Source organism: Artemia sp. Qi Xiang Cuo, chromosome 11 (assembly GCF_049724085.1).
Source record: "Artemia sp. Qi Xiang Cuo chromosome 11, ASM4972408v1, whole genome shotgun sequence".
NCBI lineage: Eukaryota > Metazoa > Arthropoda > Branchiopoda > Anostraca > Artemiidae > Artemia > Artemia sp. Qi Xiang Cuo.
In genome coordinates this window covers 29,410,774-29,425,187 of record NC_142804.1, presented here as the reverse complement: position 1 = coordinate 29,425,187, position 14,414 = coordinate 29,410,774, and the positions used below count along the sequence as shown (strand labels likewise).

The following is a 14,414-nucleotide window of genomic DNA, read 5'->3' as shown; positions in this document are numbered from 1 at the left end:
GTGCCTCTGGGGAAACAAATAAATAATATAACAGTGGAGCCGTATGGCCTTTACTATAGGCAACGCTACAGCGTTGCCTCTGATAATAAAGATATAAGAGGCAACACTACTGTTGCTAGTAGTAAAAATTCATAAGCCGTCGATCTATCATTGAACTAGTAATTTTTTTTCCTAGAGCCGCGTCATATGGAAGGTGTGGTCTCAGAAACTTCAGAGTTGCTCATGGATTGGAAAATGAAATTTCTAGTACCCTTTTTAAGAGTCAAAAGTAATCGGAGAGAAACTAACCCCCTCTCACACCCTTTTTAGCTGCCCCCCCCCAAAAAAAATATCCAATCAAAATGTTGATGTAGTTTTTTGTTTAAAATAGTCTAATGGTCAAATAATTATGTCTCTGGGGATGACATGACCCCCCCCCAAGCCCCTGGAGCAAGGGCTGTAAGTTATGCAAGAGCCCATTGTTGACATATAGGGTTTTCTGTTGGGAAATTTTGTATATTTGATCCTAAGTCTCCAAAAAGGCTAAGGGTATTAAGGTTAAACTTACAGGGAATGTTGAAGGGGATGTTAAACTAACCAAAAAAATGTAGAAAAGATGCATAGCAGCACCGCACAGTGGTAATAATACTACTGCTATTGATTCTACTGATGCGACTGCGACTGCGACTGCGAGTATCGCTGTGACTACTTGGAACTGCAGCTATTCGTGAATGCAAATAACACTTGCAATGGCTACTTGCGAGTGTGACTACTTGTAACTGCGACTACTTGTGAGTACGACTATGACTCGTAGTAAAAAAAAAAGATTATAAAAGCTTTCTCTTTTATAATTTTCATACAGTACATCCAAATTTGCCGAGACCTTCGATAATTAATATCGATATATATTGAACTGTTAACCTTTATTTCATCGGTTCTTTTCAGTAATTAAATTTTAAAAAATAAGCAAGTTTTTTCAACTGAAAGTAAGGAGCAACATTAAAAATTAAAACAAAAAAAATTATTACGTATATGAGATGGTTCGCCCCATCGTCAATACCTTGCTCTTTACGCTAAAGTTCGAAATTGGTTCCAATTCTTTAAGAATGACCCCTGAATCAGAAAGGCCGTTTATTTAGAATATATATCTCTTTTGAAAATACATAAAAAAAAACTTTAGAGTAAAAAGCGATGTATTGACTAGGAGGAGAACCCCTCATATATGTAATAATTTTTGTTCGTTTTAAGTTTTAATGTTGCTATTTACTTTCAGTTGAAAAAACTTGTTTTTTAAATTTAATTTCTGATCGTTTTTTAAATAATGCTGGAAAATCTGGCGTCCCCTTCATGGACAATTCTCTTCCCCGATAAAAAATTCTTCCATGGAAAGAACCTCCCACGTAACCCCCTCCCCCCTACCAGGATAAATCTCCTCTGAAAACATCTGTATGCTTCCCAATAACCAATACTATGTGTAAGCAATGGGCATAGGCCATAACTTCCAGCCCTTCCTCCGGAGACTGTGGGGGATTAAGGCATCCTCAAAGGCAATATCTATTAGATTTTTTGACTATGCTGAACAAAATGGTTATCTTAAAATTTTGATCTGGTGACTTTGGGAAAAAACGAGCGCGGGAGGGGGCCTAGTTGCCCTCCAATGTTTTTGGTCACTGAAAAAGGGCACTAGAACTTTTGGTTTCCCTTCGATTGAGCCCTCTCGCTATATTCTAGGACCAATGGGTCGATACGATTGACCCAGTGGTCCTTTCTATTTTTTTTTCCCTGAAAAAAAAAACACGCATCCGTGATCTTTCTTCTGACAAAAAATACAAAATTCTACATTTTTGCAGATAGGAGCTTGAAACTTCTGCAGTAAGTTTCCTGATGCGTTGAATCTGATGACATGAGTTTCATTTAGATTCTATGACTTTTAGGGGTTGTTTCCTTCTTTTTTCGAAAATAAGGTAAATTTTCTCAGGCTCGGAACTTTTGGTGGGTAAGATTAAACTTGATAAAACTTATATATTTAAAATCAGCATAAAATCCGCTTCTTTTGATGTATCTATTAGCATAAAAATTTTGTTTTTCAGAGTTTCGGCTACTGTTGAGCCGGGTTGCTCCTTACTTACAGTTCGCTACCACGATCTGTTTGATTTTGGCTATTAAAGCGATTTTTTCTTTCGTTTTTTTGTTAATGTTATGACAAATAGGAACTCGAAATCAAAATTATTTTCAGTAAAGCGTAATTGACATTCTGGTCCTTAGACGACATAGCCCTATTCAGCATGTATTTGATCTATTAATAGCATGTTTGATGTATTTTCTGTTCGATGTTGAACTAAACAAAAGATGTAGAAAAGATGCATATCAGCACCGCACAGTGGTAATACTGCTAGTGCTACTGCTAATGCGAATGCGACTGTGAGTGTCACTGTGACTACTCGCAACTGCAACTATTTGTGATTGCTAATACTTGCAATGGCTATTTGGGAGTGCAACTACGATCGTGACTACTTGTGTCTTTGACGATGACTACTTTCGACTGTGACTACTTATAACTGCAACTACTTGTGACTACGACTATGACTCGTAGCGAACATTTTAAACGCTTTCTCTTTTATAATGCTCATACAGCAAATCCAAATTTACTGAGACCTTCGATAATGAATATCGATATATATTGAACTTTTAACCTTTACTTCATCGGTTCTTTTCAGTAATCTTGGCTATCTAGCGATTTTCTGTTGTCGATGTTATGACATATAAAAACTCAAAATAAAAATTATTTCGGTTTATTTTTTGTTTGTTTCATTTATTCATTAATAGTGATTAGTGTTCGTTTTATTCTAGAATAATTATTCAACTTTATTTCTGCTCGTCTTTAGTATAATGCAGCTCTTAATTTTCTTTGAAAAACTTCTTTTGTGGAAAAGATTTATAATATTAATTTGTTAAAAGAAACACGAAGGAGTGTGATACGGAGAAATGACAAAATATATTTTTATTATTGGGTGCCAAATCGTTTTTAACTCGATTTCTCTTTTTTAAGTCAGTTTGACAAAACTTGCACTAGAATGGGCTGAAGACCCGTTTTCATTTTTATTTAGCTAAGCATCGCTGCCTAGCTATCAATTCCTGGACCAATAAGGCTGCTTTGGAACGAGTAGGCACATTAAAATCGGTAGATTCACTCTGTTGTGGTTTTTGATAAACTTTGTCTTTGGCTGGACGGTATGAAAACCAAAAATTAGCTATGCTGAAGAGATCTTACCGTACGGTTATCTTTTGATGAATATAAACGGGTTTAGAAGGCGGTCCTTATCTTAACTCAGCAAAATTGGAATAGCAGGGTTTCAAGCTGTCACCTGATTTTAAAAGACAAAATCGCAAAAAAAGTGGACAGATTTGAAGAATTTTATTCGCTCTCAGGAATAGCCTTTAGTCAAGTTGAGGAAAGACTAGTAATTTAAAAAAGGAAGAAGAATCAATTAAAGAAAAACGTATAGACGATTGATAAAACATTTACAAGAAAGAATACGCTTATTTAGGGCAAACTATTTGACAATTTATAGATTATGCAATTTTTGATTGTTTACGGATGTGTCGTTAGGAAAGGGAAAAATGTTCTAACCTGGTTGTGTCACAAAAGAGCACGAGTCTTAATGTGAGACTTAATTGGATGCTGAGCGTATTTCTAACTAAAAAAAAAAAAAACACTGTGTGCATCCTGGTTATATGGAAGGAGGAATAAAATTTGAAAATAATTGTTTAGAGAAAAAAACACCAAGGATAATTGATAAAATATTGATAATAAAGAATGCGGTTATTTTGGGGCAAATTATTTGGCAATATAAATATCATGCAATTTTTCGATTGTTTACACACAGGATTTATCACTGAGAAATGGGGGGAATGTTTCAATCCACATGTGTTCCAAAAGAGTAAAGGTGTCAATGTGAAAAGTTAGTGAATGTTGAGGGGTATTTTTTTAACTAAATCTAAGGACTCTATTAACAAATAGCTTATAAAAAAGGCGTATCTATAATACCTTAGGAATAGCTAAGGGTTTTAACTTGAAACTTTCAGGCCCCTTACTGTTGCCACTTCTGCAACAGCTGCGACCATTCATTAATTTGATTGCAACTACTTGCGACTGTGGCAATTTCCAATTGGGACTGCTTTCAGGTAATTTTAAAAATGTTATTGATCAGCATCAGAGCATATTATTTGCATGCGGGTTGTTAAAAAATTATATCAGCAATAGCCTTAGAACAGCCGAGGTGTTAAGTTGAAACTTTCATGGCTTATTGAAAGGGATGTTGGAAAGTAATTGAGGGGGTGGGGCTACAAATCTGACAACTCAGATTCATGTATCTGTGGTGCTTCGTCCGCAACAGACCCTGGGGCAAGAATGAAAATTTACACAATTTATCGATCTTTTCCGTGTAGTATTTATGATTGAGAAGGGGGAGGGCTATATCCTGGGTATAACAAAAAAAGGATGAGGATATTACGGTGAAACTTCATGACTTTTTTACCATTTTGAACAAAATTCCTAATTTTAATCAAATGTCTTTAGAAGAAGGGTAGCGAAAAAGGGCTTGGGAGGGAAACGGGTTGGCATTAATCCCTTTGACTCTTATAAAAAGCACTAAAACTTTCAATTTTCAGCTGAATGAGCAGAGTTGGGTTCTCTCTGCTATACCTTTTTTTTGTTACGGTAATGCAACGTATTAATATTTTTATAAAGATCAAGGCCATATAAGCTAACCGGTGCTTATAAAAAAAAAATTATTCTTTTTCTCAATATCTTGATTTTTTTGAATATTTTATGCTTTAGTCTTTATACGGTGTTTAATTACAGTTAGTCAATAACCAGAATAATCAAAAGAAAATAGTATCTATGCAGAACCAATGCTCATTTCCATAGTAATCCCGTTAGTCACGTAACACCCTTAACAAAAATTTGAGTTCAACTCAAACTTTTTTAAGTGTCACATGTGCCAAATTATGTTCTTACTGTTTCGCTTTGACAGCTGAAACTGATTCAGTTCCTTTTTCAGGGAAATTCGCTTGTAGAGTAAACATGCAAGGCTTCAGCTTCGCTCTACCACTTAACCTGGCTGTTCCCTCCGTCATAACTTTCATGGTGATTTTTTGTGGAATAAGAGAAAAGGATACATGTGCGTTCAAAGGAGTTATACCCAGTTATTTATTCTTTAATTGCCCTGAAGGTGACTTTGTGGAGGATGTGATTTTCAGTCAGGTATTGTTGAAATGATATCTGTTTTATTACGTTTTGAATATAGGCTGTTTGAATATACCCCTTTTTGATTTTTTGATGAGCGAAAGGAAGCTTGAGAGAGTGACTTACTGTGAAAGAGGGGGAGGATTAAAACCGAGGCAGAGGGATAGAGAGAGGGGGAGAATTGGAGAGAGAGAGAGATAGAGGTAGAGGGAGAGAGAGAGAGAGAAAGAGACAGAGAGAGCGAGAAAAGGGGGATGATGGAAAGAACCCAAATAAATTGCCAAAAATAATTTCTTATGTGCTTCATGGCGAATAGTTTTAAACAGGTAGCTTGTTTTATTTGTATTTTTATTAGTAACTGATTCAACAGCTTTTCCCATTTACGCAACTTACGAAGGCCCGACACATTGGGACACTGAACGTTTCGTTTGCTTTAGATTTTGTTTAGCACTACAATTTAAATAAAGGGTCTTAATATAAAAGTATGTTTCATCAGCTTAGTTCAATTTTAGATAGTTGTTTTGAACGGCTGATGAAAAATATTGATCAAAAAATGTGTAAGATATTATCATGATTTTTTGGCGGGGGCTGAAACAAGGGCCATAACTAAAATAATACCAGCTTTTTTAAATTGAAACTCATGAATATCAAATAATTATTTTCTCAGATTATACCGTGCTCTTAAAACTAGCTTTATTCTCTATTGCCTAAAGCCTAAATAATGTTGTTAGTTATAAAATGCATCATGTATACAAGCTAATTCTTTATTACTGCACCCCAAGATATACAACGTGACACAATCTATGCTGCTATTCATCTGGAAAACGGGAGGGCTTTAGATGAAAGTGATGAAGCAAGATGGAACTTAAAATGGTCCAAAATTATTGCTCCACAGCCTATGCGACATATATATGTGAAACTAGTGCAGATAAACTGACAGATGATATCGATCATCTTTTATATCGATCGAAGATTTAGAACATTTTATGTGTTATTCTGAAGAACAGAAGGTACTTAGAAGGGAAATTTTTGGGAGGGATGTCACGGATAGAAGGTGTTAGAAAATAAAATAGGAAGTAGTTGCAAAGTGGATATTAGAAATTTGGGAAATTTTTCGAGTGTGGGGATAAGACATATGGAGTGTTTTCTATTGTATTGTTATATTCAAAAGGGTTTGAACTTATTATTATGTTTCATACGTTTTATAGTATTAATATTATCCATGTCCGATGGGGCTTTTGTGAAAAATACATGTATATATATATATATATATATATATATATATATATATATATATATATATATATATATATATATATATATATATATATATATATATATATATATATATATATATATATATATATATATATATATATATATATATATATATATATATATATTAAACGCGTGATTTTCTGAAAGCACAAAGCTCAGGTATAAGAAAATAGAACGATTTATTTCTGTACCTTAAAAAATCGTCTAGTTTCACAACCCCAGGTACTCCAATACCGTCTATCACTTTCCTAAGACTTTTTGTGCTAAACATTTAGCACAAACGAAGCCATGTTGCACATGCACCACACAGGAATGTCAAACCTACTCTGGTGGAGTACGAAAATAGGGCCGGGTATGCCCAGCAACACTCCCTCCCTCCAAACCCCCATCAGATTTCTAGTGGAAAGCTCTCCGCGTTGTGCATTTTTTTAATCAGACTATATAAAGGTTTTAAAACTAACATGACTCTAGGCAACATATGGGGCCGTGGATACTGCAAAACTCTTATCTCCATTTTACTACCAGATTTTTGTAGAAAGTTAGACATGTTACACTTTGTTTGGAGGGGAATCAAATAGTGATTTTCAATCTAAATTATTGAAGGGATCAAGGGGGCACAGTACCCCTCAAAGAGCCCCCTCCCCCTCTCCCTACCTGGTTTTTAGATGAAAAGTAGATATCTAGCATCTTGTTTTTAGGTAAATAATTTTCAGCCAATGTGACTGAGCGTTTAGATTTTCAGAAGTATCCTCCACCAATGAGCCACCTATCTTCCATACTAAAGGAGGGTGACTACAGCCAAGGAGACATTAGTAAGAACCGTAAAGCTTTCAGTAAAGATGTCTTCATGAATATACCCACGAGATGGCTATGAATAATCCTGTAAGATAGTGGATGCAGTTTTACAGTTACTAGTAAAGTGTTTGTGTGATAATCCGTCGGTGAAAGACATAGAATGAAATTGTTTTCACCATCAGAGACATGGAAAACAAAAGTTGTTATGTTTCTAGGTAAGATACCGCAAATGTTCATGGTATGATAACCGTAAAACTTTTTTTTATGTTAATTCGATTTAATTTAAGAGAGAGGCCGGTTGTTTTTACATACTTTTTTTTTTGCCAAAATACTTCCAGTAGTTCAGATGAAACATTCCTTTTCTAACTAAATATTACAATAAAAATTTCCTACTTCATTATATTCATAATATTCTGTATTTATAGGATTCTGTAAGTCTTTTCTAGTGAAAATGTATCCCCCTCCCCTTCTCCAATGCTTGGATACAGCCCCAGGCTTTATCCAAATTTAGCTGATTTTGTTGTTTCTTATTTTTTTTTTTCCTTGCTTATTTCTCTCTCTTAAACAAATCTAACTTTTCACGGCGAAACTTATAGGAAAAATTGAAGCCTAATATCCAAAAACTGGCGATGCAGCTAAGAAGGATGACCGTTTTCTACCCTACAAGCAAATATGGAGAATCGATTACAGCTAATAGTAGATGGAAGCACTTTTGGACCCATTGGGACGTATATCTGTGACACTAGTGCAGATAAACTGTCAGATGATATCTTTCTGTTCTTATAAAATTATGTAGAACGTGTCATTTTCTGAAAACATAAGGCTCAGGTATAAGAAACTAGAACGCTTTATTTCTGTACCTTAACAAATCCCTTAAAACGCTTTTTGCTTCTATGGTACAAAAAAATCTTATGTAGTTTTAACTTCCGGTACAAAAAAATAATTGATCGGGCTAAAAATACAAGATCGAAAACAGGATCACCTCCTACCTAGGCTAAACTGTCCAAAAATATATTTTTAGGAAACCAACCAAAGAATTTGTCAACTGAAAACTATCAGCTGTCATTGATTCTCTATCTTTGCTCGTAGAGTAGAAAACGGTCACTGTCTGTATTAGCTGCATAAGTAACAATGGGTTTATTTAAAAAAAAAAAAATATATACATCATCGATTCCCTGAAGCAATGCTTGTGCGGGAGAAAACCCTCCTAATAAATCAAAAAACCAAGAAACCAAAAAAGAAAAAAAAAAAAAACAAAAAAAAAGAAAAAAAAAATAAAATAAAAAACATAATTAGAGCTCAACTTACCGGACCCGAAAACCAACGAACCTCCAAACAACACCCAACAAAATTATAATAATTACAATCATATTCAGCTGCAACTAAACCCTCCTCAAAAACAAAACTTAAGTGGCGTGGAATAATCCATTCAAAATATACACATCAAAACAATGGTTCTTTAGCGACTTACGAAAATCCTGCAAACCCCCATTATTCCTCAAATCCTCTGGCAAACTCTCCCAAACTAACGGAACAACATGGCGAATTGAAAACCTAGACCTAGACGTGACCATAGCTGGTCTTCGCACCAACTGAGAAGATCGTGTCAAATGATCGTGAGTAGTAGACGCAAGACTAAACATTCCTGAAAAACATGATGGTAACTCCGAAGCTAAATATTTAAACATAAACAGAGCATTATAGAATACACATATTCCTGCCAACGGTAGAATTTTATACTCGCGTTTTTGGATATTGTCAGTTTTTAGTCAGTTTTTGGAGTTTTTGGATCATAGTCAGTTTTTGGATATTGCGCTTCAATTTTTCCTATAAGTTTCCCCATCAAAAGTTAGATTTGTTTCCAGGGGTGATCGTATCGACCCATGGTCCTAGAACATCAAGAGAGGACTCATTCGAACAGAAATTAGAAGTTCTAGTTCCCTTTTTAAGCAACCAAATAAATTGGAGGGCAACTAGGCCCCTTCCCACGCTGATTTTTTTCCCAAAGTCAACATATCAAAATTTTGAGCTAGCCATTTTGTTCAACATAGTCGAAAAATCTAATAGCTATGTCTTTGATCACCCACAGTCCCGGGGGGAAGGGCTGCAAGTTATGGGCTTTGCTCATTGTTTACATGTAGGCTAGTGTTGGTTATTGGGAAGTATACTGGCGTTTTCAGGGGAGATTTCTTCTGGTAGGGGGTCGAGGGGAGGGTTTATGTTGAAGGATCTTTCCATTGAGGAATTTTCCATGGGGGAAGAGAATTTTACCATGAACTGGGTGCTGGATTTCTCAGCATTATTTAAAAAACGATCAGAAGAAAAGGGGGTTTCGCCCCCTCGTCAGTACCTCGATCTTTACGCTAAAGTGTTTTTTTTAATTCTTTCAAAAGAGCTATTTATTCTAATTAAATGGCCCTTGTTATTCAGGGGTCATTCTTAAAGATTTGAAACAAAATTCTAACTTTAGCGTAAAGAGTGAGGTATTGATGAGGGTGCGAACACGCTCATATACGTAATAATTTCTGTTCGCTTTAAGTTTTAAAGTTGCTCCTTACTTTTAATTGAAAAAACTTGTTTGTTTTTTTCTTTTATTTGGATAAGGCCTGTGGCTGTATCCAAGCATTGGATGGGGGGGGGCATTTACACTGGAAAAGACTTACAGAATCCTATAAATACAGAATATTATGGGGATAATGAAGTAGGAAATTTTTATTATAGTATTTGGTTAGAAAAGGAATCTTTCATCTATAGTACTGGAAGTAGTTGTCTCATTATAGCAATAAACTCGTATAATACTTAGTTTTAGGCAAAAAAGAATTGTGTAAAAACAACCGGGCTCATTCTTAAATTAAAATCAAATTACCATAAAAAGTTTACGGTATCTTACCTAGAAACATAACAACTCTTGTTTTCCGTGTGTCTGAGGGTGAAACCAATTTCATTTTATGTTATTCATCGACCGATTATCACACAAACACTTTACTAGTAACTACAGAACTACATCTGTAATCTTACAGAATTATTCATAACCAACTCGTGGGTATATTCATGAACACATCTTTAATGGAAGCTTAACGGTTTTTACTAATATCTCCTTGGCTGTATTTACCCTCCCACGAAATTTCAAGTGAATGCGGGGACTTTAGTGTGGAAGGTAGGTGGCTATTTACTAGTGGCTAGGCAGGATATTTATTTAGAAAAGGAATCTTTCATCTGAACTACTGGAAGTATTAAATCGAATTAACATAAAAAAGTTTTACGGTTATCATACCATGAACATTTGCGGTATCTTACCAAGAAACATAACAACTTTTGTTTTCCATGTCTCTGATGGTGAAAACAATTTCATTCTATGTTTTTCTCCGACCGATTATCACACAAAAACTTTACTAGTAACTGTAAAACTACATCCACTATCTTACAGGATTATTCATAGCCATCTCGTGGGTATATTCATGAAGACATCTTTACTGAAAGCTTTACGGTTCTTACTAATGTCTCCTTGGCTGTAGTCACCCTCCTTTAGTATGGAAGATAGGTGGCTCATTGGTGGAGGATGCTTCTGAAAATGTAAACGCTCAGTCACATTGACTGAAAATTATTTACCTAAAAACAAGATGCCAGATATCTACTTTTCATCTAAAAACTAGGTAGGGAGAAGGGAACGGGGCTGTTTGAGGGGTCATGTACCCGCTTAATCCTTTCAATAATTTAGATTGAAAATAATTACGTGACTCCACTCTAAACAAAGTGTAACATGTCTAACTTCCTACGAAAATCTGGTAGTAAAATGCAAATAAACGTTTTGCAGTATCCAAGGCCCCACGTGTTGCTTACGGTCATACTGGTTTAAAATCTTTATATAGTCTGGTTAAAAAGATGTACAACACACATAACTTTCCAATATAAATCTGATGGGGGTTTGGAGGGAGGGAGTGTTGCTGGGCATACTCGGGCCTATTTTTGTACTCGAACAGAGTAGCCTAGGTTGAAAATTTCTTTATGGTGCGTATGCAACATGCCTTTCTTTGTGCTAAGAGTTGGCTTAGGGAAGTGATAGACGGCATTGGAGTGCCTTAGAGAACTTGTTAAACCTTAGGGTTTTCTGTTCATACCAACTGAAAATCATTGTGTAATTCCAATTTGAACAGGGTGGAAAATGCCTACCTTGCAGACGAGCCAATAGTGGGAAGACGGAGGATATTAGGAGGCCATGGGTTGTTTTCGGCATCCAATTATATAAATTGAAAGTTTTCGCTTGGTTCCGCTTAGAACAACATATAACATGCCCATCTTACTGCAAAGCAGTTGGTAGGAGTGTTGGAGATTGCTGCTTGTGTCACTGGCCCAGTTTGGTCTTCAATCATACAAGTTGAAAGTACTTCCATGATCCTATTTCAAAAAGCTGCAACATGCCTATATTTTTGTAAAAACGGTGACGGGAGGGGCGAAAGGGAGGTGATGATCAAGGGATCATGGAATCCCATTTTGTCTTGAACTGGTTTTTGTAACTAATGAGGCTTTAGCTCATTTTTTTTCCTGAACGATCATTTGTTAGGCATTAACCATGGCAAAGAAGTTGCTAGCCTCTCGAAATTTTTCCTTTCATGAAAATTTTAATATCTCATGATCGATTTTTTTACAAAGGAAACGATGTAATTTACATTTTTCGGTGTTTTAAGCATTGCTTATGATTTTTAAATAGAAAATTGTACCTCTTTTAGTTAAAAGTTAATTATCATGTCATGGACCAGCTTTCTTTTACCATTAGTTAATAAGAAAATAGCAAAATGAAACATCCGACGTCCTTAGCAATCAGAGGACAAAAACAAGAGGAACAAAAAATACAGTTCCTCTGCCCCAGTACCTAGCACCGAAAATGGAACCACAAACATAAATTGGTTGTAAAAGAAGATGGAAGCACTTTCGGACCCATGAGAAAATGTCCCTTTCATTATCGGTAAATTTTTATGCTTATTATTTCAAAAAAAGATTTTTGCTATGGGACGAGGGAACTTTCGCTTATCTTAAGCATTTTTAAATTTTACTCTAAATTAAATTTGAAGCTGTTCAGTGCTAGCTTGCATGTTTCAAGGGAGCTTCCAATTTGAAAGCAGAAACAGGGCTTGGTGGAACAACTTCTGGTAGTTTTTCCAACCATAAAACTAAATTTCAGCTCCCACAGAGTAAATCCTGACTCAAGGACAAGCGAAAACCATCCTTTTTGGCCCAGGCAAAAATTATACTAATTTTTTTTCAAAATATAGTTTCATATTCGTCAATTTAGCCTGCGGTCCACATTTTTAGAAAAAAACAGAGAATTACATTCTAACTAATTTCGCCATTAACAAAATTTACAGCATAGGAAAAACAAAACAAAAAAAAACAAAAAGTATTTTTTTTTAGGTGCGCAAGAGCGAGGTTTGAGACTCGCTGTAAGTTTTATTGTGGACAGGCACGTGCGCACCTGTACACGTGATTTTGATACGAAGAAGATTACAGTTTCGGTAAAAGTGCTGAGAATAGGTTAACTATGTAGAACCTATAAGAAATTACAGAAAAAAGCTTAAAAATATCGATGGGTGAGTGCCCGACTGTAGGCTAAATTTTGCAGTTTTTATTTTAAGTTACTCCACTTTATAAAGGTAAATTTTATGTTCTTTATAGTTTGGCTTCTTGTGGTTTGTTTGGTTTCTTTCACAAGTCTGGGTAACCATCCACATATGGTCACCAAAATGCGAGCGCTTGGCATCCACCGAGAAGCTTTTCTTAAACCCCTATTATTCAGGCATCTTCATCGATCAAAGCTTGGGTATGAACAGAAGACGTGACGATGGCATTGTAGTTAGAGTTAATGTAAGTTTAATAAAATTTTAAAGGAAAATGTTTTACAGACGCTGATTGAGTTTGATGCAAAAATAATTGCAAAGTATAGTCTTCCTTTAATTATTGATTATTAGACGAAGACTTTACTGTTACTACCACAATAGGTTTCACTACTACTACACGCTTGTCACATAAACAAACCACCGACCAGGATGACAGACTCGTGGACACTCCTCTCCTACATCTTCTTTTCTCCCATCTTTTAAACCTCTACTCTGACTAAGCAATATATCAAGAGATCCTTAAAGATTAGAAGTCAGTTTTATACTCCCGTTCCCACCTAATCTTTTGCAAGTCCTAAATAGGTATTTGTCCATTTTTTGGGTTTTATAACAGTTGAAATTTTTTTCTCTTCAGAATACAAGGTAGGGAAACAAATTTTGAGTCGAACAGCAGCTTTATTTTATCGAGCCCTTTATTGATCACGGGAAAACGAATGAAGTTTTATATTTTTGTTGACACAGGATTGAAACCTCTACTTCTGGGCTCTCAAATATGTTCAATTGCTTTAATTTTCATTAATACTGAATTTTTTTTTTGGAAGGGGGGGGGCGGGGGTATTCTCCTCCTCGCTCCTTCTAAAGTTACTTAATATTCTTATGCTAATTACCTTCGAATAACATCCTTAAACTAAGAAAATGCAAAAATTGAATCTGTACAAAATTTGGATTCTTTTGATGTGTATGCTCTTGCCAAACTTTCATTTCTTAGATTTTCTGTTAGCACTGACGAGAATTGCTGTATACTTACCGTATTTTATTATGACTGGTTTGATTATTAACACATTTTCTGCTTCGACTGTAGTGTCATACTGGTAACTTCATTGAGTTTTATCTTTTATTTAATATTTTTTAAATTGTTTTCGTGAGTATAACTTATCTTAATGTTCACAGCATGCTAACCTGCTGTGTTTATTCATCCAAACCAACTTGGGAGCCAAAGTCTCAAATTTGGCTTAATAGCCTGTGAAATTTTGTATTTCTAGCGAGTAGGAAGATCACGGAAGTATTTTGATTTGTTTGTTTGATTATTTTCTTTTTCCCAGGGATGATCGTATCAAACTGTATCGAACGAAAATAATATATAGGTATCTCTTCAGTTATTGCTCTTTCCAAAAAGTATATTCTTTTATTATTGATAAAATACACTGTTCTTATTCTTTCTTTGTCTTGCAAGATTGGGGGGACTTCACCTCCAAAAGTTCTGAAGAAGCCTTCCCCTTCTT

At 35.3% G+C, this 14,414-nt stretch overlaps 1 protein-coding gene across 1 annotated transcript in view; it reads left to right on the top strand.

The window, feature by feature from the left end:
- The first annotated feature begins 5,018 nt into the window (after positions 1-5,018).
- LOC148946850 (chitin synthase chs-2-like) overlaps positions 5,019-14,414 on the top strand; it is an 88,463-nt gene continuing 79,067 nt past the window's right edge. Inside the window, exons 1-2 of the mRNA XM_089096668.1 lie at positions 5,019-5,245; positions 12,971-13,159. Of these exons, the coding sequence (XP_088952794.1) occupies positions 5,066-5,245; positions 12,971-13,159 (369 nt within the window). The 5' untranslated portion in view covers positions 5,019-5,065. The remainder of the gene's footprint in view (positions 5,246-12,970; positions 13,160-14,414) is intronic.